The 24,600-nt window shown below is 44.1% G+C and overlaps 1 protein-coding gene across 1 annotated transcript; it reads right to left on the bottom strand.

The window, feature by feature from the left end:
- Positions 1–3,143: 3,143 nt before the first annotated feature.
- Positions 3,144–24,572, bottom strand: acadsb (acyl-CoA dehydrogenase short/branched chain). Its single transcript, XM_042315986.1, has 10 exons — positions 24,435–24,572; positions 22,761–22,920; positions 20,942–21,042; positions 17,643–17,849; positions 13,434–13,604; positions 11,753–11,878; positions 7,279–7,461; positions 6,105–6,242; positions 5,357–5,456; positions 3,144–3,985 (listed from the first exon to the last, which is right to left on the bottom strand). The coding sequence occupies exons 1-10, from the start codon at positions 24,465–24,467 to the stop codon at positions 3,909–3,911; spliced, it is 1,296 nt and encodes a 431-aa protein (XP_042171920.1). The 5' UTR covers positions 24,468–24,572; the 3' UTR covers positions 3,144–3,908.
- Positions 24,573–24,600: the final 28 nt, after the last annotated feature.

The raw sequence follows: 24,600 nt of genomic DNA, 5'->3' as shown, positions 1-24,600 counted from the left end.
GCCAATTTTGGTGTTCTCTGGCAAATGCCAAACGTCCTGCACGGTGTTGGGCTGTAAGCACAACCCCCACCTGTGGACATCGGCCCCTCATACCACCCTCATGAAGTCTGTTTCTGACCGTTTGAGCAGACACATGCACATTTGTGGCCGGCTGGAGGTCATTTTGCAGGGCTCCGCCAGCATTCAAAAGTGACCAAAACATCAGCCAGGAAGCATAGGAACTGAGAAGTGGTCTGTGGTCCCCACCTGCAGAACCACTCCTTTATTGGGGATGTCTTGCTAATTGCCTATAATTTCCACCTGTTGTCTATTCCATTTGCACAACAGCATGTGAAATGTAGTGTCAATCAGTGTTGCTTCCTACGTGGACAGTTTGATTTCACAGAAGTGTGATTGACTTGGAGTTACATTGTGTTGTTTAAGTGTTCCCTTTATTTTGTTGAGCAGTGTAGTATACAGTAGGTTTATATACACACAGTAGGTTTTCATCTCCATCCTCTCTGATATGACGCTGCATGGGAAGATTTGTGTCGCTCTGAGGTGGAGATTTATAATGAATTCATTAATACATTACACATACATATTTATCTTAGTTTATGGCCATTACATCGAAAACAACTATGTTATCTCCCTCAACCTTTACCCGATCCCAAGTCATGTAGCTAAACTGGAGATGCCGCCAAGTCATGTAGCTAAACTGGAGATGCCGCCAAGTCATGTAGCTAAACTGGAGACGCCGCCAAGTCATGTAGCTAGACTGGAGACACCAAGTCATGTAGCTAGACAGGAGACGACACCACCAAGTCATGTAGCTAGATGTAGCTAGACAGGAGACACCACCAAGTCATGTAGCTAGACAGGAGACCGCCAAGTCATGTAGCTAGAGACGCAGGTCATGACAGACCGCCACGTCATCATGTAGCTAGACTGTCATGTAGCTAGACAGGAGACGCGCCAAGTCATGTAGCTAGACTGGAGACACCAAGCTCATGTCATGTAGCTAGACAGGAGACACCAAGTCATGTAGCTAGACAGGAGACGCCGCCAAGTCATGTAGCTAGACAGGAGACACCACAAGTCATGTAGCTAGACTGGAGACACCGCCAAGTCATGTAGCTAGACAGGAGCCGCCAAGTCATGTAGCTAGACAGGAGACGCCGCCAAGTCATGTAGCTAGACAGGAGACGCCGCCAAGTCATGTAGCTAGACTGGAGACACAAAGTCATGTAGCTAGACAGGAGACACCAAGTCATGTAGCTAGACAGGAGACACCAAGTCATGTAGCTAGACAGGAGACACCAAGTCATGTAGCTAGACCACCAAAGTCATGTAGCTAGACAGGAGACACCAAGTCATGTAGCTAGACAGTCATGTAGCTAGACAGGAGACACCACCAAGTCATGTAGCTAGACAGGAGACACCAAGTCATGTAGCTAGACTAGACTGTCATGTAGCTAGACTGAGACACCATGTAGCTAGACAAGTCATGTAGCTAGACAGGAGACACCACCAAGTCATGTAGCTAGACAGGAGACACCAAGTCATGCTAGACAGGAGACACCACCAAGTCATGTAGCTAGACAGGAGACACACCACCAAGTAGACTGCCCAAGTCATGTAGCTAGACAGGAGACACCAAGTCATGTAGCTAGACAGGAGACACCAAGTCATGTAGCATAGACAGGAGACACCGTCATGTAGCTAGACGTCATGTAGCTAGACAGGAGACACCAAGTCATGTAGCTAGACAGGAGACACCGTCATGTAGCTAGACAGGAGACACCAAGTCATGTAGCTAGACAGGAGACACCGCCAAGTCATGTAGCTAGACTGGAGACACCGCCAAGTCATGTAGCTAGACTGGAGACACAAAGTCAAGTAGCTAGACAGGAGACACCAAGTCAAGTAGCTAGACAGGAGACGCCGCCACGTAGCTCGACTGAATCTTACAGAATCAACTTCGTCAGTGATGAATGTTCATTTGCTCTGTCGAACAGATATAATTACTGGCAGACAGCTGATATAGGTCCACCATGTTGTGTGTGTACTAACTATGCTGTCTGGGGAGAGAACAATATCCCTTGTATTGTATGGACAAGACCGGGTCTCGTACGGAAATCTAATCAATCTTATCTATCTGACAAACTGCTCCTGAGAGAGTGAATTATTTAATGAGTTCTCTTCAGTCTGAAACCTGAGCGTAATTCAATTGCAATAAAATAACATTAGGGCTGACAAGGCTATTAGAAGTTGTTTTAATTTACTGCTCTTTGGAGGTTACGGTCTGTGGCTTTTACTGTAACACACCTCACCTCTCAGACTCAGAAAAACAAGGGAAATGTCTGCCATCTAGTGGCTGAAAAACAGACTTGCTAGGAGTTGGGCTTTGGTACTTTAGCTATAGCTAAACGAGATTTAGAAGGATAGCTTCACAAAAGAATACCTTAGCTGAAATAAGAGGCGACAAGATCATTAAAAACACTTATTCAATATTTATTAGTATTGTCAAAGAAGTTGATGAATTGTAAAAAACGTAGACAATCTCTTCTAGTTGTGTGAAACTAATTCCCCAGATATATCTTTAAAATAAAGTAAAGGTGCTGAAAGACAGGATGGATCTACTCCACCGAAGTAAACATGGTTACCGTGACAACAGTAGAGCCAACAGACGACATCTAACGGAGGTATTATATTATATCTTATGGTGTTACAAAATAAACAACAAACTATGCTGGGATGAAAGGCACTGATTTGTTACGAGACTATTTAAAATCAGATGAGTAAATAATCATACCAATACTGTTGAATTAACATGATGTATTCTTATTCGTTTGTAAAAAAGCACAAGGTACTGAGGTGGAACATTCTGGAAGTAGGGGAAAACAGTTGAACACACTTAACAATACCAACACACCAGAGCTACGTTACACTATCTATCAACAGGTCTGGAAACAGTTGTTCCAACACACCATGGAGTTTCCAACTGTTTACACCATCTATCTCCAGGTCTGGAACCAGTTGAAAACACCAGAGCTACTTTACACCATCTATCTCCAGGTCTGGAACCAGTTGAAAACACCAGAGCTACTTTACACCATCTATCTCCAGGTCTGGAACCAGTTGAAACCACCAGAGCTACTTTACACCATCTATCTCCAGGTCTGGAAACAGTTGAAACCACCAGAGCTACTTTACACCATCTATCTCCAGGTCTGGAACCAGTTGGAAACACCAGAGTTACTTTACACCATCTATCTCCAGGTCTGGAACCAGTAACCATCAATCCATCCATAGTGGAAAGCATCAGATACATTGACGAAGTGAACATGATTCTGGAGCATCCTCTAGTACTATATAGTCAGCAGTGGTTCACACATAACCTCTACAGTAATGTCTGACACTAAGGGCTCTATCCAGTCTGGGTGGCTGAAGTGGTACAGGTTGTTGACCATGTATACGGTCTCCACTAACCAGGGAACATGGCCTTTAAAATGTTCATCTCATGCTGTAAAACGCTGAACTTCCAACCATTCAGATTGAATAGAGCCCTAAATCCCACAACAGTTCAACAACGAGTGATAAAATCCAGTTGGTCACAAAGAGGAGTGTATGATGGTCAGGAGATCAGGAGGTCAGGTCAGGAGGTCAGGTCAGTCTACATGCTGAGGATACGGTCAGGAGACCAGGTCAGGAGGTCAGGCTCCATGCTGAGGATACGGTCAGGAGACCAGGTCAGGAGGTCAGGCTCCATGCTGAGGATACGGTCAGGAGATCAGGTCAGGAGGTCAGGCTCCATGCTGAGGAAACAGCCAGACCAGGTCAGGAGGTCAGATCAGGAGACCAGGTCAGGAGGTCAGGTCAGGAGGTCAGTCTACACGATGAGGAAACAGCCAGACCAGGGCAGGAGGTCAGTGATCATACTCCTTGTCTATAAACTTGGCCATGGTGGACAGCTGGATGTTGGTTGTACCCTCATAAATGGTACCTGTGTAGATACAGAGACGGAGAAACAGCTTTAATGACCATTACACCCAACACTGGAATAGAACATTACAGACGACATGTTATCACACGTTATGTCCATAACTTCCACCAATAATTAAAATAGTGAGTTCTCCTTAATCAGTACTGGACCAAAGAGAAACAGTTCACTCAGTCTGTCGAACTGCGCCTGGATCTGCCAAAATCTCTGCCATCAACAGTCAAAGTAGAACCAACCGATGAAAGCAAAGTGTCATTGTGTCGTAAGAGCTTCCCGGACCGTACCCTGGTTGAGTGGGTGTGTCTGAAATAGCGCCCCGTCCTCTTACCTAGGACGCCACAGGGCCCCGTCCTCTTACCTAGGACGCCACAGGGCCCCGTCCTCTTACCTAGGACGCCACAGGGCCCAGTCCTCTTACCTAGGACGCCACAGGGCCCCGTCCTCTTACCTAGGACGCCACAGGGCCCCGTCCTCTTACCTAGGACGCCACAGGGCCCCGTCCTCTTACCTAGGACGCCACAGGGCCCCGTCCTCTTACCTAGGACGCCACAGGGCCCCGTCCTCTTACCTAGGACGCCACAGGGCCCCGTCCTCTTACCTAGGACGCCACAGGCCCCGTCCGCTTACCTAGGACGCCACAGGGCCCCGTCCTCTTACCTAGGACGCCACAGGGCCCCGTCCGCTTACCTAGGACGCCACAGGGCCCCGTCCTCTTACCTAGGACGCCACAGGGCCCCCCCCTCTTACCTAGGACGCCACAGGGCCCAGTCCTCTTACCTAGGACGCCACAGGGCCCCGTCCACTTACCTAGGACGCCACAGGGCCCCGTCCGCTTTTAGGACGCCCCCCTCTCTCCAGGGCCCACCCCTCTCTCCTAGCCCACACCACAGGGCCCCGTCCTCTTACCTAGGACCACACAGCCCACACACCCTCTCTCCTAGGGCACCCCTCCTCTTATTTTGGACACACCCCCTCTCTCCTAGCACACACCCACCCCTCTTCCTAGCCCACCCACCCCCTCTCTCCTAGCCCCCCACCCCCTCTCTCCTAGCCCACCCACCCCCTCTCTCCTAGCCCACACACCCCCTCTCTCCTAGCCCACACACCCCCTCTCTCCTAGCCCACACACCCCCTCTCTCCTAGAACACCAAGGTCAGACCAGACAGAGGAATTCCTCGAGGATCAGATTACCTTCTGTGTAGCCCAGCACCACCCCCCCCCCCCCCACTCCCCACTCCACCTTGCTGTGGCCCAATAACTAGCTAGCTAACTGTAGTTATGACGTTCCTCAACACCACCCCACAGAGTCATGTTACCCACCGGGTTGCATAGCAACAGTACAGGTTAGCTTTGGAACTAGCCATAGAAACTCACCTATTTTACAATCTCTGTAGTACTTCTCAACAGGGTAGTCTTTGGTGAAGCCTACCCCTCCCATCCACTCGATGCATTTTGAAGTGGTCAACGTTGCCACCTAATTTATGCAGAACAGAACAAGGAACAATCAACACAAATACTTTGATGCTGTTGAATGAAATAGTTTGGATTTGCACTGTTCATTCCCTCTATTAGAAGAGCAGGGCGGGACCCCACTCCGAGCAGGGCGGGACCCCTCTCCGAGCAGGGCGGGACCCCTCTCCGAGCAGGGCGGGACCCCACTCCGAGCAGGGGGCGGGACCCCTCCGAGCAGGGCGGGACCCCACTCCGAGCAGGGCGGGACCCCACTCCGAGCAGGGCGGGACCCCAGGGCGGGACCCCTCTCCGAGCAGGGCGGGACCCCACCCGAGCAGGGCGGGACCCCACTCCGAGCAGGGCGGGACCCCTCTCCGAGCAGGGCGGGACCCCTCTCCGAGCAGGGCGGGACCCCTCTCCGAGCAGGGCGGGACCCCTCTCCGAGGGGCGGGACCCCTCTCCGAGCAGGGCGGGACCCCTCTCCGAGCAGGGCGGGACCCCTCTCCGAGCAGGGCGGGACCCCTCTCCGAGCAGGGCGGGACCCCTCTCCGAGCAGGGCGGGACCCCTCTTCGAGCAGGGTTCTGATACAGGACCAGTCCAGTGATTATATGATCGTAGCACTCTGAGACGCTGTATGAACGTGGGCCTTGGTCTCTACATTCAACTCACCTCTGAGGTGAAGTACTTGGCCATGCAGGCCTCCTTGATGAAAGGTCGTCCTGCCTCCTTCAGCCGGGCAGCGTTGTAGGTAAGCAGCCTGGCAGCCTCTATCTGGGTGGCTACATGGGCGATCTGGTGCTGCATGGCCTGAAACACATTACAGAACACCCTGTAGATGTGGTGCTGTATGGCCTGAAACACATTACAGAACACCCTTTAGATGTGGTGCTGTATGGCCTGAAACACATTACAGAACACCCTTTAGATGTGGTGCTGTATGGCCTGAAACACATTACAGAACACCCTGTAGATGTGGTGCTGTAACACATTACAGAACACCCTGTAGATGTGGTGCTGTAACACATTACAGAACACCCTGTAGATGTGGTGCTGTAACACATGACAGAACACCCTGTAGATGTGGTGCTGTAACACATTACAGAACACCCTGTAGATGTGGTGCTGAAACACATTACAGAACACCCTGTAGATGTGGTGCTGTATGGCCTGAAACACATTACAGAACACCCTGTAGATGTGGTGCTGTATGGCCTGAAACCCATTACAGAACACCCTGTAGATGTGGTGCTGTATGGCCTGAAACACATTACAGAACACCCTGTAGATGTGGTGCTGTATGGCCTGTAACACATTACAGAACACCCTTTAGATGTGGTGCTGTATGGCCTGAAACACATTACAGAACACCCTGTAGATGTGGTGCTGTATGGCCTGAAACACATTACAGAACACCCTTTAGATGTGGTGCTGTAACACATTACAGAACACCCTTTAGATGTGGTGCTGAAACACATTATATAAGCATCATGATCACTAGTGTGCTGGAGTTTCTTTCCAATACAACACTGGTTCTGTGTGGCTCAGGTGGTAGAGCATGGCGCTTGCAATGCCAGGGCTGTGGGTTCGATTCCCGCTGGGACCAGCCAGGCTAAAACGTCATGACTGAGTCGCTTTGGATTGGTTTGTCTTTTCAGTGTCTGCTAAATGACCTCGCTCATTGTTATTATTAAAGATGGAGAATAATGGAGGCTTTTCAAATAAATCACAAAGATGAGTTTGATAGAAGTCAGCAAGCCACACACTGGTCATAGCAGCAACACCTACAAGTGGAGAAACATTAATCCCATGACCAGGAAATGTATTAAATTAATACGTTTTTAACCTGGAAGTCGAAGATGCGTTTGCCGAACTGAACCCTCTGTCTGGTGTAAGGAACGGCCTGGTCGAAGCAACCCTGAGCCAGTCCCAGCATCTGAGCAGCGATCCCAATCCTGCCCTCGTTCAGCATGCCGATGGCGTACTTGTATCCGTGGCCGATCTGACCCAAGACGTTCTTCTCAGGAACCTTCAACAAAACCAGAATCACTTTTATTCGCAAAGTACATTTCAACGTAGCCAGAATGTGACTTGGTGAAGTGTTGGTGCCAACAGACAAAATATTAGGCTCCGTCCTCCGACTAAAACAACTCTTTGGTCGACCAAGAGTCCCTCAGTTCTTTCGACCAATCCATTGGTTGAAATTTAAAAAAAATGTATTTTTCATTCATATATAGACACACCCTATGTGTTTTAATCAAATCAACTATAGGCACTGAGCTTGTCTGATGCTTTAAGCGCACTGTTTGATTAAATAAGTAAGACACAAAACGATTCAAGAGGGTGTTAGACGGCACTTGCAGCGCTGTGTAACAAATCATTTTTTTAAAAAGGCAGCGAATGCCCGTGTGACTGAGGCACGTTGTCCCGCTCTACTCCCTGCTGCAGCTAGCAGGTACCACAATACACCAATAGTGTTTATTGTGCTGTCCATGCTGCAACATAATAACAGACGTTTCTACTTGTTTCTCTGACTGAAAAGTTCTGTTAGCGTAAATTTGTCCGTCTAAATCCGTTAAGTGACATGTATGTGACCAATAGGATCTGACCTATAGCCTATCATAAATCACTATAAAATTGGTTATAAAACTCCGAAGACATTGACAGCAAAATGGATACGGAGGATGTGAATAAGGAACTTTGAAAAACAGGGGGAATGTTTACCGGTTGCTCAGGAGGAAACGGGAAAATCAGATATGTGGAAGACATTTTTTATTTAGTTGTGGAAACTTCTAGAGATACAAGAAAAACACCACAGCAGCTGTTAGATTACAACACAAATTCTAACCATTTGGAACAGTGTTATTAAGGAACAATAAACAGTTAACAGTGTAAACAATTAAGTGTACCAGAGAGTCTGTTCATAACAGATTGTAAAATAATCCCTGACACATTGCGGTTTATTTATTGTTTAGGCTAATTATTCAAGGCTACCTTTCTTTCCTTTTAAAACTAAAATGTTTTGATTACATTTCTAAAGCATGATTGACTCGTATGCTGTGTGATGACATGAGCGAATGAATGATTGATACAGTAAGTCTATATTTAAGAAATAAATGCCAGAGGGGGTGTGGCCAATATAACACGGCTAAGGGCTGTTCTTAGGTACGACGCAACGCGGAGGTAACCAATATACTGGTTAACTCTGATATTATGTACATAGCAACGGTAACCAATATACTGGTTAACTCTGATATTATGTACATAGCAACGGTAACCAATATGCTGGTTAACTCTGATATTATGCACATAGCAACGGTAACCAACATGCTGGTTAACTCTGATATTATGTACATAGCAACGGTAACCAAACGCGGAGGTAACCAACATGCTGGTTAACTCTGATATTATGTACATAGCATACGGCTGGTTAACATATTATGTACATAGCAACGGTAACCAATATGCTGGTTAACTCTGATATTATGTACATAGCAACGGTAACCAATATGCTGGTTAACTCTGATATTATGTACATAGCAACGGTAACCAATATGCTGGTTAACTCTGATATTATGCACATAGCAACGGTAACCAATATGCTGGCAATTATGTACATAGCAACGGGAGGTAACCAACATGCTGGTTAACTCTGATATTATGTACATAGCAACGGTAACCAATATGCTGGTTAACTCTGATATTATGTACATAGCAACGGTAACCAATATACTGGTTAACTCTGATATTATGTACATAGCAACGGTAACCAATATACTGGTTAACTCTGATATTATGCACATAGCAACGGTAACCAATATGCTGGTTAACTCTGATATTATGCACATAGCAACGGTAACCAATATGCTGGTTAACTCTGCTATTATGTACATAGCAACGGTAACCAATATGCTGGTTAACTCTGATATTATGTACATAGCAACGGTAACCAATATGCTGGTTAACTCTGATATTATGTACATAGCAACGGTAACCAATATGCTGGTTACCTCTGATATTATGTACATAGCAACGTGGTGTAAGGAAAGAGGGCAAATTCAACGGTTCAAAACCGCAGACAGCGACATCTATCCAACGTGGGAGAAAGAGCATTCGTTATAAAATAATATTTATTTATTGATTAGTGTTGCACCGTTGTTCTAACATAATATAACCCATATATAACTTCAGTAGCACGTCTAACAGTGATGGACTACGACATCCACACGGCCTCCGCAACGGATTGGTCCACTCGGACAGACGCAAATCACACGGGTGTCTTGTATGCCAATGAAAATAATGTAATAATCTGCTCGACTAAAGAAATCTCTGGTCGACCAACAGCCTATGGACCAGTCGACTAAATGGGGTCAGCCCGACAAAATATATCGACAGAATCTAAAATATGGATACTCTAAAACTGGCCACTTCTAGAGAGTACAGACACATTACATATACGCAGCTAGAAGGTAGAGTCATTATTATACACATTACATTACCATTCAGTCAACATGCTTCTGATCCACACATTACATTACCATTCAGTCAACATGCTTCTGATCCACACATTACATTACCATTCACATTACCATTCATTCAGTCAACATGCTTCTGATCCACACATTACATTACCATTCAGTCAACATGCTTCTGATCCACACATTACATTACCATTCAGTCAACATGCTTCTGATCCACACATTACATTACCATTCAGTCAACATGCTTCTGATCCACACATTACATTACCATTCAGTCAACATGCTTCTGATCCACACATTACATTACCATTCAGTCAACATGCTTCTGATCCACACATTACATTACATTACCATTCAGTCAACATGCTTCTGATCCACACATTACATTACCATTACCATTCATCCACACATTACATTACCATTCAGTCAACATGCTTCTGATCCACACATTACATTACCATTCAATCAACATGCTTCTGATCCACACATTACATTACCATTCAATCAACATGCTTCTGATCCACACATTACATTACCATTCAGTCAACATGCTTCTGATCCACACATTACATTACCATTCAGTCAACATGCTTCTGATCCACACATTACATTACCATTCAATCAACATGCTTCTGATCCACACATTACATTACCATTCAATCAACATGCTTCTGATCCACACATTACATTACCATTCAATCAACATGCTTCTGATCCACACATTACATTACCATTCAGTCAACATGCTTCTGATCCACACATTACATTACCATTCAGTCAACATGCTTCTGATCCACACATTACCACTCAGTCAACATGCTTCTGATCCACACATTACATTACCACTCAATCAACATGCTTCTGATCCACACATTACCATTCAATCAACATGCTTCTGATCCACAATTACATTACCACTCAATCAACATGCTTCTGATCCACACATTACATTACCACTCAATCAACATGCTTCTGATCCACACATTACAGGTTGAAGATTACCACCTACCTTGAATCAACATGCTTCTGATCCACCATTACATTACCATTCAGTCAACATGCTTGATCTGATGGACAGGTTGATGAGCCAGATTCACCTTTTCATTGAAGGTTGTTGTTGTCCAGGTTGAAGAGGTTCATGTATAGAATGTGTGCCTTGATGTTGTCCAGGTTGAAGTTGACAGGTTGAAGAGGACAGGTTGAAGAGGACCTACCTACCTTGATGTTGTCCAGGTTGAAGAGGACAGGTTGAAGAGCCTACCTACCTTGATGTTGTCCAGGTTGAAGAGGACCTTTGATGTTGTCCAGGTTGAAGAGGACAGGTTGAAGAGCCTACCTACCTTGATGTTGTCCATCCAGGTTGAAGAGCCTACCTATGTTGTCCAGGTTGAAGAGGACAGGTGAAGAGTCCCTACCTTTGATGTTATCCAGGTTGAGAGGACTGGTTGAAGAGTCTACCTACCTTGATGTTGTCCAGGTTGAGAGGACTGGTTGAAGAGCCTACCTACCTTGATGTTGTCCAGGTTGAAGAGGACAGGTTGAAGAGCCTACCTACCTTGATGTTGTCCAGGTTGAAGAGGACTGGTTGAATAGCCTACCTACCTTGATGTTGTCCAGGTTGGAGAGCCTACCTACCTTGATGTTGTCCAGGTTGAAGAGTCTACCTACCTTGATGTTATCCAGGTTGAGAGGACAGGTTGAAGAGCCTACCTACCTTGATGTTATCCAGGTTGAAGAGCCTACCTACCTTGATGTTATCCAGGTTGAGAGGACTGGTTGAAGAGCCTACCTACCTTGATGTTATCCAGGTTGAGAGGACAGGTTGAAGAGCCTACCTACCTTGATGTTATCCAGGTTGAGAGGACAGGTTGAAGAAGCTCTCAGACCCAGTTTGTTCTCCTTCTTGCCGATCTGAAGCCCCTCGGTGTCTCTGTCCACGATGAAGCAGCTGATACCTCGGTGACCCTGTCGACAAAAGGAGGAAGATACTGTCATTTACTGCTTGATACAAAATCAAACTTTATTGGTCACATACACAGGTTCCAACAGCGTGTAAACCAGGAAGGAGCTGTTTCCTAGGAGCTACCACTCAGCAGGACATATCAAACACTAAGGAGAAACACCTCCACAGCCTGAAGACAAAACACGAAGGAGAAACTCCTCCACAGCCTGAAGACAAGACAAACACTAAGGAGAAACTCCCCCACAGTCTGAAGACAAGACAAACACTAAGGAGAAACTCCCCCACAGTCTGAAGACAAGACAAACACTAAGGAGAAACTCCTCACAGCCTGAAGACAAGACAAACACTAAGGAGAAACTCCTCTTCAGCCTGAAGACAAACACTAAGGAGAAACTCCTCTTCAGCCTGAAGACAAACACTAAGGAGAAACTCCTCTTCAGCCTGAAGACAAACACTAAGGAGAAACTCCTCCACAGTCTGAAGACAAGACAAACACGAAGGAGAAACTCCTCCACAGTCTGAAGACAAGACAAACACTAAGGAGAAACTCCTCCACAGTCTGAAGACAAGACAAACACTAAGGAGAAACTCCTCCACAGTCTGAAGACAAGACAAACACTAAGGAGAAACTCCTCTTCACAGCCTGAAGACAAGACAAACACTAAGGACAAACAAGACAACACTCCTCCACAGTCTGAAGACAAACACTAAGGAGAAACTCCTCCACAGCCTGAAGACAAGACAAACACGAAGGAGAAACTCCTCCACAGTCTGAAGACAAGACAAACACTAAGGAGAAACTCCTCCACAGTCTGAAGACAAGACAAACACTAAGGAGAAACTCCTCCACAGTCTGAAGACAAGACAAACACTAAGGAGAAACTCCTCCACAGTCTGAAGACAAGACAAACACGAAGGAGAAACTCCTCCACAGTCTGAAGACAAGACCCGAATGAACTAGACAGTTGGTGACTGCGTGGGTTGGTGACTGCGTGGGTTTGTTTGGTGACTGCGTGGGTTTGATTGGTGACTGCGTGGGTTTGGTGGTGACTGCGTGGGTTTGGTTGATGACTGCGTGGGTTTGTTTGGTGACTGCGTGGGTTTGGTGACTGCGTGGGTTTGGTTGGTGACTGCGTGGGTTTGGTGACTGCGTGGGTTGGTGACTGCGTGGGTTTGTTTGTGACTGCGTGGGTTTGGTTGGTGACTGCGTGGGTTGGGTTGGTGACTGCGTGGGTTGGGTTGGTGACTGCGTGGGTTGGGTTGGTGACTGCATGGGTTGGGTTGGTGACTGCGTGTTTTGGTGACTGCATGGGTTGGGTTGGTGACTGCGTGGGTTGGTGACTGCGTGGGTTTGGTTGGTGACTGCGTGGGTTTGGTGGTGACTGCGTGGGTTGGTGACTGCTGCGTGGGTTTGTTGGTGACTGCATGGGTTTGTTTGGTGACTGCGTGGGTTTGTTTGGTGACTGCGTGGGTTGGTGACTGCGTGGGTTTGGTTGGTGACTGCGTGGGTTTGTTTGGTGACTGCGTGGGTTGGTGACTGCGTGGGGTTGAACTCACAGCAGACGGGTCCACGTTGGCCATCACCAGAAACACCCCAGCTTGCTCTGCGTTGCTGATCCACATCTTGGAACCGTTGATGACGTAATAGTCTCCATGTTTGTCAGCACGCGTCTTCAGAGAGAAGGCATCGCTCCCCGACTCTGCTTCTGACAGGCAGAAACTACCAACCTACAGTACAGGACAACAAGGTATCATTACATGGACAGGTCTGGAACTACCAACCTACAGGACAGGACAACAAGGTATCAGCATCATTACATGGACAGGTCTGGAACTACCAACCTACAGTACAGGACAACAAGGTATCAGCATCATTACATGGACAGGTCTGGAACTACCAACCTACAGGACAGGACAACAAGGTATCAGCATCATTACATGGACAGGTCTGGAACTACAGTACAGGACAACAAGGTATCAGCATCATTACATGGACAGGTCTGGAACTACAGTACAGGACAACAAGGTATCAGCATCATTACATGACCAGGTCTGGAACTACAGGACAGGACAACAAGGTATCAGCATCATTACATGACCAGGTCTGGAACTACAGGACAACAAGGTGCAGCATCATTACATGGACAGGTCTGGAACTACAGTACAGGACAACAAGGTGTCAGTATTATTACATGGACAGGTCTGGAAATACAGTACAGGACAACAAGGTGTCAGCATCATTACATGGACAGGTCTGGAACTACAGGACAACAAGGTATCATTACATGGACAGGTCTGGAACTACAGGACAACAAGGTGTCAGCATCATTACATGGACAGGTCTGGAACTACAGGACAACAAGGTGTCAGTATTATTACATGGACAGGTCTGGAACTACAGTACAGGACAACAAGGTGTCAGTATTATTACATGGACAGGTCTGGAACTACAGGACAATAAATTATAGAATATACATATCCTTCAGACCACTGCAATTTCGCTGGTACACCATTGACATTTAAATGTAATTGAAATGTTAACTTCTAATTACTACCCCAAATATGGCTGCCGTTGAATGACAACTTAAAAAGGTAATGTCTATTCTATGATGTATATTTCTATGATTTCAATAGGTTTCCTATGGAGGATTGACAGTAAAATGTTAAAACGACAGATATTAGTACCATTTATCAGCCAAAACATTATATCCACCCTGTATTCAAGATCCTGTTGTGTCTCAACCAATCGTAGGCACAATATAAAAACCTCAGCTGTAAAATATGGTCCAAGATACAACACGAAGAAGAAGAAGAATGATGCACTACCTCTCACTACCCTTAAATCAAAACACACTACCTCTCACTACCCTTAAATCAAAACACACTACTTCTCACTACCCTTAAATCAAAACACATAGATACACACTACCTCTCACTACCCTTAAATCAAAACACATAGATACACACTACCTCTCACTACCCTTAAATCAAAACACATAGATACACACTACCTCTCACTACCCTTAAATCAAAACACAGATGCACTACCTCTCACTACCCTTAAATCAAAACACATAGATACACACTACCTCTCACTACCCTTAAATCAAAACACAGATGCACTACCTCTCACTACCCTTAAATCAAAACACATAGATACACACTACCTCTCACTACCCTTAAATCAAAACACAGATGCACTACCTCTCACTACCCTTAAATCAAAACACATAGATACACACTACCTCTCACTACCCTTAAATCAAAACAAAGATGCACTACCTCTCACTACCCTTAAATCAAAACACATAGATACACACTACCTCTCACTACCCTTAAATCAAAACACAGATGCACTACCTCTCACTACCCTTAAATCAAAACACAGATGCACTACCTCTCACTACCCTTAAATCAAAACACATAGATACACACTACCTCTCACTACCCTTAAATCAAAACACAGATGCACTACCTCTCACTACCCTTAAATCAAAACACAGATGCACTACCTCTCACTACCCTTAAATCAAAACACAGATGCACTACCTCTCACTACCCTTAAATCAAAACACTGATGCACTACCTCTCACTACCCTTAAATCAAAACACAGATGCACTACCTCTCACTACCCTTAAATCAAAACACAGATGCACTACCTCTCACTACCCTTAAATCAAAACACATAGATACACACTACTTCTCACTACCCTTAAATCAAAACACAGATGCACTACTTCTCACTACCCTTAAATCAAAACACATAGATACACACTACCTCTCACTACCCTTAAATCAAAACACAGATGCACTACTTCTCACTACCCTTAAATCAAAACACATAGATACACACTACTTCTCACTACCCTTAAATCAAAACACAGATGCACTACCTCTCACTACCCTTAAATCAAAACACATAGATACACACTACTTCTCACTACCCTTAAATCAAAACACAGATGCACTACCTCTCACTACCCTTAAATCAAAACACATAGATACACACTACTTCTCACTACCCTTAAATCAAAACACATAGATACACACTACTTCTCACTACCCTTAAATCAAAACACAGATGCACTACTTCTCACTACCCTTAAATCAAAACACTGATGCACTACCTCTCACTACCCTTAAATCAAAACACTGATGCACTACCTCTCACTACCCTTAAATCAAAACACATAGATACACACTACTTCTCACTACCCTTAAATCAAAACACAGATGCACTACCTCTCACTACCCTTAAATCAAAACACATAGATACACACTACTTCTCACTACCCTTAAATCAAAACACAGATGCACTACTTCTCACTACCCTTAAATCAAAACACAGATGCACTACCTCTCACTACCCTTAAATCAAAACACATAGATACACACTACCTCTCACTACCCTTAAATCAAAACACAGATGCACTACCTCTCACTACCCTTAAATCAAAACACATAGATACACACTACTTCTCACTACCCTTAAATCAAAACACATAGATACACACTACTTCTCACTACCCTAAATCAAAACACACACCTCTCACTAAATCAAAACACATAGATACACACTACCTCTCACTACCCTTAAATCAAAACACAGATGCACTACCTCTCACTACCCTTAAATCAAAACACATAGATACACACTACTTCTCACTACCCTTAAATCAAAACACATAGATACACACTACTTCTCACTACCCTTAAATCAAAACACAGATGCACTACCTCTCACTACCCTTAAATCAAAACACATAGATACACACTACTTCTCACTACCCTTAAATCAAAACACAGATGCACTACTTCTCACTACCCTTAAATCAAAACACAGATGCACTACTTCTCACTACCCTTAAATCAAAACACTGATGCACTACCTCTCACTACCCTTAAATCAAAACACATAGATACACACTACTTCTCACTACCCTTAAATCAAAACACAGATGCACTACTTCTCACTACCCTTAAATCAAAACACTGATGCACTACCTCTCACTACCCTTAAATCACAACACACTACTTCTCACTACCCTTAAATCAAAACACACTACTTCTCACTACCCTTAAATCACAACACACTACTTCTCACTACCCTTAAATCACAACACACTACTTCTCACTACCCTTAAATCACAACACACTACTTCTCACTACCCTTAAATCACAACACACTACCTCTCACTACCCTTAAATCAAAACACACTACCTCTCACTACCTTTAAATCAAAACACACTACCTCTCACTACCCTTAAATCAAAACACACTACCTCCCACTACCCTTAAATCAAAACACACTACCTCTCACTACCTTTAAATCAAAACACACTACCTCCACTACCCTTAAATCAAACACACACACTACCTCTCACTACCCTTAAATCAAAACACACTACCTCTCACTACCCTTAAATCAAAACAACTACCTCTCACTACCACTACCCTTAAATCAAAACACACTACCTCTCACTACCCTTAAATCAAAACACACTACCTCTCACTACCCTTAAATCAAAACACACTACCTCTCACTACCCTTAAATCAAAACACACTACCTCTCACTACCCTTAAATCAAAACACACTACCTCTCACTACCCTTAAATCAAAACACACTACCTCTCACTACCCTTAAATCAAAACACACTACTTCTCACTACCCTTAAATCAAAACACATACGCCACATATTACCTCTCGGCTAGAAACCTGTTGAATAAAATCAATCCGACAGGCGACCTGTTAAATCACTCACCATGTCTGTTGACAGCCGGCTGAGATACCGCTCTTTCTGGGCTGCGGTCCCCAGCTTGGTGAACAGCGTGTTGATGAGGGTGTTCTGGATGTCACACAGCACGGCCACGGAGGCGTCCACTTTGGCCAGCTCCTCAATGACCAGGATGGAGGAGAAGAACGTGGAGCCGGTTCCTCCGTACTCTGGGTCGATCTCTATGCCCATCAGCTGGGAAGTGACAATGAATCATCTGACAAATTAATGGGGAATACTCAGGTACATACAACAGAGTAGTGTTCAGGACATACTTTAACGTGTCAGCATCAGGGCAGTGTCCTTTTTTGACAACAGGGCAGTGTCCTTTTTGACAACAGGGCAGTGTCCTTTTTTGACAACAGGGCAGTGTCCTTTTTGACAACAGGGCAGTGTCCTTTTTGACAACAGGGCAGTGTCCATTTTGACAACAGGGCAGTGTCCTTTTTTGACAACAGGGCAGTGTCCTTTTTTGACAACAGGGCAGTGTCCTTTTTTGACAACAGGGCAGTGTCCATTTTTGACAACAGGGCAGCGTTTTTTGACAACAGGGCAGTGTCCTTTTTGACAACAGGGCAGTGTCCTTTTTGACAACAGGGCAGTGTCCTTTTTGACAACAGGGCAGTGTCCATTTTTCATTTTGACAACAGGGCAGCGTCCATTTTTGACAACAGGGCAGCGTCCTTTTTTTGACAACAGGGCAGTGTCCTTTTTGACAACAGGGCAGTGTCCATTTTTGACAACAGGGCAGTGTCCTTTGACAACAGGGCAGTGTCCATTTTGACAACAGGGCAGTGTCCTTTTTTGACAACAGGGCAGTGTCCTTTTTGACAACAGGGCAGTGTCCTTTTTTGACAACAGGGCAGTGTCCTTTTTGACAACAGGGCAGTGTCCTTTTTTGACAACAGGGCAGTGTCCTTTTTGACAACAGGGCAGTGTCCTTTTTTGACAACAGGGCAGTGTCCTTTTTTGACAACAGGGCAGTGTCCTTTTTTGACAACAGGGCAGTGTCCTTTTTGACAACAGGGCAGTGTCCTTTTTTTTGACAACAGGGCAGTGTCCTTTTTTTGACAACAGGGCAGCGTCCTTTTTGACAACAGGGCAGCGTGACAACAGGGCAGCGTTTTTTGACAACAGGGCAGTGTCCTTTTGACAACAGGGCAGCGTCCTTTTTGACAACAGGGCAGTGTCCTTTTTGACAACAGGGCAGCGTCCTTTTTGACAACAGGGCAGCGTCCTTTTTGACAACAGGGCAGCGTCCTTTTTGACAACAGGGCAGTGTCCATTTTGACAACAGGGCAGTGTCCATTTTGACAACAGGGCAGTGTCCATTTTGGACAACAGGGCCGTGTCTAATGAACATGGCGGAGGTAGGTTAGGTCTATTCCACGGTAACGGAATTATGCTGGGACCAAATATTACGAAACAAAAAAAAACATTTATTTAAAAAGTTTAAACAAACCAACTCCATGCACAAGAACTAATTGTAACAATTTCCCTTTGAATATTTGACAAAAATACATCGGCGCAGAAGAACTGCGCCGATGCAAAGTTTGGTAACAGAATTTCGGTAAAATCTCCCTCAGTTGTGTGAGAACTCTTCACAAAAACCCTAAATATACACTGAGTGGACAAAACATTAGGAACACCTTCCTAGTATTGAGTTGCCCCCCCCTTTTGCCCCTCAGAACAGCATCAATTCGTCAGGAAATGGATTCTACAAGGTGTTGAAAGCGTTCCACAGGGATGCTGGTCCCATGTTGACTCTACAAGGTGTTGAAAGTGTTCCACAGGGATGCTGGCCCATGTTGACTCTACAAGGTGTTGAAAGCGTTCCACAGGGATGCTGGCCCATGTTGACTCTACAAGGTGTTGAAAGCGTTCCACAGGGATGCTGGTCCATGTTGACTCTACAAGGTGTTGAAAGCGTTCCACAGGGATGCTGGCCCATGTTGACTCTACAAGGTGTTGAAAGTGTTCCACAGGGATGCTGGCCCATGTTGACTCTACAAGGTGTTGAAAGTGTTCCACAGGGATGCTGGCCCATGTTGACTCTACAAGGTGTTGAAAGTGTTCCACAGGGATGCTGGTCCATGTTGACTCTACAAGGTGTTGAAAGTGTTCCACAGGGATGCTGGCCCCATGTTGACTCCAATGCTTCCCACAGTTGTGTCAAGTTGGCTGGATGTCCTTTGGGTGGTGGACCATTCTTGATACACACAGGAAACTGTTGAGCATGGAAAAACCCAGCAGCGTTGCAGTTCTTGACTCAAACCGGTGCACCTGGCACCTACTACCATACCCTGTTCAAAGGCACTTCAATTTTAGACTTGCTCATTCACCCTCTGAATGTCACACATACACAATCAATGTCTCAAGGCATTAACAATAAAATTAACAAGGATTTAACAAGTGACATCAATAAGGGATCATATCTTCCACCTGGATTCACCTGGTCAGTCTGTCATGGAACATGTTGTACACTCAGTGTCTTGAGAATTAAGATTCCAAGATGTCTGCTGACATCCCTGCTGACATCCCATTCTTTCTGCAGACATGACACCTCGACTCCAAAAATATATATTTTGGTTATTGAACAACACTAAGTTGATTTCCATCAGGTAACAGAATTACGGTAACGGAACTACATCATGGGTCCCTGATCAGTATTCTACAGAAATGCATAATTATGGATATGAATATAATTCTCTTCATGGTGATGTATCCTGGGTAATATCCTGCTTTACATATTTGGGTATTATTCTACACACTGGCTAGTATTCTAATGAGCTCCGCCCCCAAACTAGACCAAATTTGGTTGGTCCGGACCAGACCAAATCTGAACCAATCATAGACATCTATGTTTCACATCACAGTACAGCACAGTGTAGTTCAGTACAGTAGATATGTTCAGTGCAGTACATTATACTGTGCTCTACTCTACTGTGATCGGAACCAATTAGAGATGATTGACACCCTTGATAAAGAGGAGCTAAAATGGCTGTATAAAATAAATCATTCAAACACTGAGCTGTATGCTAAAAAATAAATAAGCGTCAATTATATTATTTTCTACTAATTGAAAATGCAATTTTGTTTAACTAGCAATAGTTTATTATTATTATTTTTTTTTTTAAAGGTAGGGGTCAAAATGACCTCACCTTGAGAGGATAACTGCACTTAGCTTTAAATTTTACCCCCACTTCAAGTTGGTTCTAAATGGGTCCTTTTACATGGAAATGCCCTGAGCCTAATGACCATAGGATGTAAAGAAGAGAAACACATACCCCCTGTTCAAAGAGTGAGTTTATCACTTCCGGGTCCATGAGAGAGTTTTCGTCCATCTTCGACACAAACGGGGCAAGACGCTCCTGTGCAAACTTGTTCACTGTTCAAATGTGGGACATTAAAATGAAATGCAATGTGACTTGATTAATTGAACTTACATAAAACCAAATTCATGACAAATTAGACCAATCCATTGCATGATCCAGTCTGTTTATTAAATCTTATTGGTTGGTTTTAGTGCTAGCTATATATAATCACACAAAGTCAAAAGGACACACCTACTCATTCCAGGGTTTTTCTTTATTTTAACTATTTTCTACATTGTAGAATAAAAGTGAAGACATCAACACTATGAAATAACAAAATATATTTAATATTCTTCAAAGTAGCCACCCTTTGCCTTGATGACAGCTTTGCACACTCTTGGCATTCTCTCAACCAGCTTGATGAGGTAGTCACCTGGAATGCATTTCAATTAACAGGTGTGCCTTGTTAAAAGTTCATTTGTGGAATTTCTTTCCTTCTTAATAAGTTTGGGCCAATCAGTTGTATTGTGGCATGGTAGGGGTGGTATACAGAAGACAGCCCTATTTGGTAAAAGACCAAGTCCATATTATGGCAAGAACAACTCAAATAAGCAAAGATAAATGACAGTCCATCATTACTTTAAGACATGAAGGCCAGTCAATCTGTAAAATTTCAAGAACTTTGAAAGTTTCTTCAAGTGCAGTCGCAAGCGCTATGATGAAACTGGCTCTCATGAGGACTGCCACAGGAAATGAAGACCCAGAGTTACCTCTGCTGCAGAGGATACGTTCATTAGAGGTACCAGCCTCAGATTGCAGTCCAAATAAATGCTTCAGAGTTCAAGTAACAGACACATCTCAACATCAACTGTTCAGAGGAGACTGCGTGAATCAGACCTTCATGGTCGAATTGTTGCAAAAAATCCACTAAAGGACACCAGTAAGAAGAGACTTGCTTGGGCCAAGAAACACGAGCAATGGATATTAGACTGGTGGAAATCTGTCATTTTTGTCTGGTGAGTGCAAACTGGAGATTTTTGGTTCCAACCGCTGTCTTTTTGAAACGCAGAGTAGGTGAACGGATTATCTCAGCATGTGTGGTTCCCACCGTGAAGCATGGAGGAGGAGGTGTTCTGGTGTGGGGTGCTTTGCTGGTGACACGGTCTGTGATTTATTTAGAATTCTTGGCAGTCTTAGCCAGCATGGCTACCACAGCATTCTGCATTGATATGCTATCCCATCTGGTCTGGACTTAGTGGGAATGTCATTTGTTTTTCAACAGGACAATGACCCAACACACCTCTAGGCAGCATAAGAGCTATTTGACCATCAGATGACCTGGCCTCCACAATCAACCAACCTCAACTCAACTCAATTGAGATGGTTTGGGATGAGTTGGATCACAGAGTGAAGGAAAAGTAGCCAACAAGAAGTCAGCATTGGTGGGAACTCCTTCAAGACTGTTGGAAAAGCATTCCTCGTGAAGCTGGTTGAGAGAATGCCATGAGTGTGTAAAGCTGTCAAGGCAAAGGGTGGATACTTAAGAATGTAAAATATAACATCATCTGATTTGTTTAACACTTTTTTGCTTACTACATGATTCCATATGTGTTATTTAATAGTTTTGATGTCTTCACTATTATTCTACAATGTAGAAAATAGTAAATAAAAACAAAATTAAAACTTGAATGAGTAGGTGTCAACTTTTGACTGGTACTGTATGTGATATATATATATATATATATACACTTTGTTGCTCTGCCTACTGTATATCCGGCATGCTCCAACTCACCAGCATCCCTCATCATCCCCTCCTCCTCAGAATATGTCTGTAGTGGAGGGTAGGAGACCCCCAGAGCAGCAGCCTGCTCTGCAGACATGTCTGGTTGGGTGGATCTGTTCCGCAGCCCATGTTGGCACACACTCCATGGTCGGGACACCTGCCTACCAACCTGAAATAACACCAGTTACATTTTCGCTGATGGATGACATGATACAACTTGAGTGTCTAGGCAAAAAGTTACCACTCTACTCAATCCCCCCAAAAAGATTTGCCTGGCTACCCAAACTCCTTGTTAGGGCAACCATCCATTTGATTAAATCCATTTGAATTCAATCCCTTTTTGACAGCACCCCTTTTGATTTGTACCAAACCTTTCACACATATTTGCCCGTCGTAGAAGTGCTCAAAAAGTGACTTTTTGGACATGAATGCCAAAACATTCAAGAGAAATGTGACCTATTTTGCCCCACCATGAGACATCCATGTCTTCATCACCAGAAAAAATAAACGGTTGAGTTTGATTTCATAAGATAATGTTGTCTCAACCAATGGTGGGTACAAGTAAGCCTACAGCATATAACAATATGGTTGGAGGTCCAGACATCAGAGAACGTTGACTTCAATGGGAATATCTGTAGTTTTAAATTATACTGTCAATCCTCCATAGGAAACCTATTGACATCATAGAAATACTAGAATAGACATCACCATTTAAGTTGCTATTCAACAGTGGGTGGACCGGCAGCCATATTTGTGGTAGTAATTAGAAGAAAATATTTTGATTACATTTTAAATGTCAATGGTGTACCAGCTAAATTGCAGTGGTCTGACGGGATAGGTATATTCTATAATTTATATGATTGAAATGACCCACCCTGTAGTCAAGAGCATGTTGTGTCTCAACCGATGGTGGGCACAAGTAGGGCTACAATATATGCGAATTTGGAGAGAGAGAAAAAAATCGTAGTTTATGCGGTTTTAGATCATTGACGTTAAAAGGTTAACAAAATGTCATTTTTTTAATTAAAAAAATATATTTTTTAAAGAAATTATAAAATAGTTTGACAACCCTGTTTGTAAGCTTTTATGATATCAAACTCAACCGTTTATTTGTTTCCAGGTAGTGAAGACACGGATGTCTCATGGTAAAGTGGGGTATGCAGAATAGGTCAACTTTGAGCACCTTTAGCTCTTGGAATGTTTTGGCACTCGGGTAAAAACATAAAAGTCACTTTCTGAGCACTTCTAAAATGTTAAATAGTGAACGTAGCTAGCGACAATAGAGCACTGGAACAATTCAGTTGGAGTCGTCAGGCAACAAACATATATCCATACTCCAGCATGAGTGAATATGAGAGAGTGGTGGTTATATACGGCAAGATAAAAAGCAGTGACACAGGCAGGACATTTCTTCATGAGTACCTTGTGGTGTAACTGACGCAGGCGGTAACTAACTAGCTAACGTTATAGTTAATGTTATGTCATTTGTATTATCATGCAGCTAACTAGCCAACGCGTTGTGTGATAGCAGGTTACGAAATGAGGTAATTTGAAGTTACAAAAAAAAAAACACTCACTATCTAAGTTCGTATTTCCAATGAAGTATGACTACACAAAGACAACATATCCTAAAAACAACAATGTGAACGAAGAAACCGCTTTTGCATGACTTATTCGTCTCACCTTTGAGAAGCACCTGATCAAGGGCGAAGCCATGTTTTTCTCTTGTTTACATCGGAGTGTGTTCACTTTCCTATCGACCGGGTGAAACAGCGACCGCGGAACGGTTTTCGCATCCTTCACTTTGGTAGAACCTGATCAGCTTTTACTCATGTCTTCAATTTTATAC

Source organism: Oncorhynchus tshawytscha, unplaced genomic scaffold (assembly GCF_018296145.1).
Source record: "Oncorhynchus tshawytscha isolate Ot180627B unplaced genomic scaffold, Otsh_v2.0 Un_contig_276_pilon_pilon, whole genome shotgun sequence".
NCBI classification, from domain to species: domain Eukaryota; kingdom Metazoa; phylum Chordata; class Actinopteri; order Salmoniformes; family Salmonidae; genus Oncorhynchus; species Oncorhynchus tshawytscha.
The sequence above is the reverse complement of the archived record's forward strand: the minus strand, read 5'-3'. Positions and strand labels throughout refer to the sequence as shown.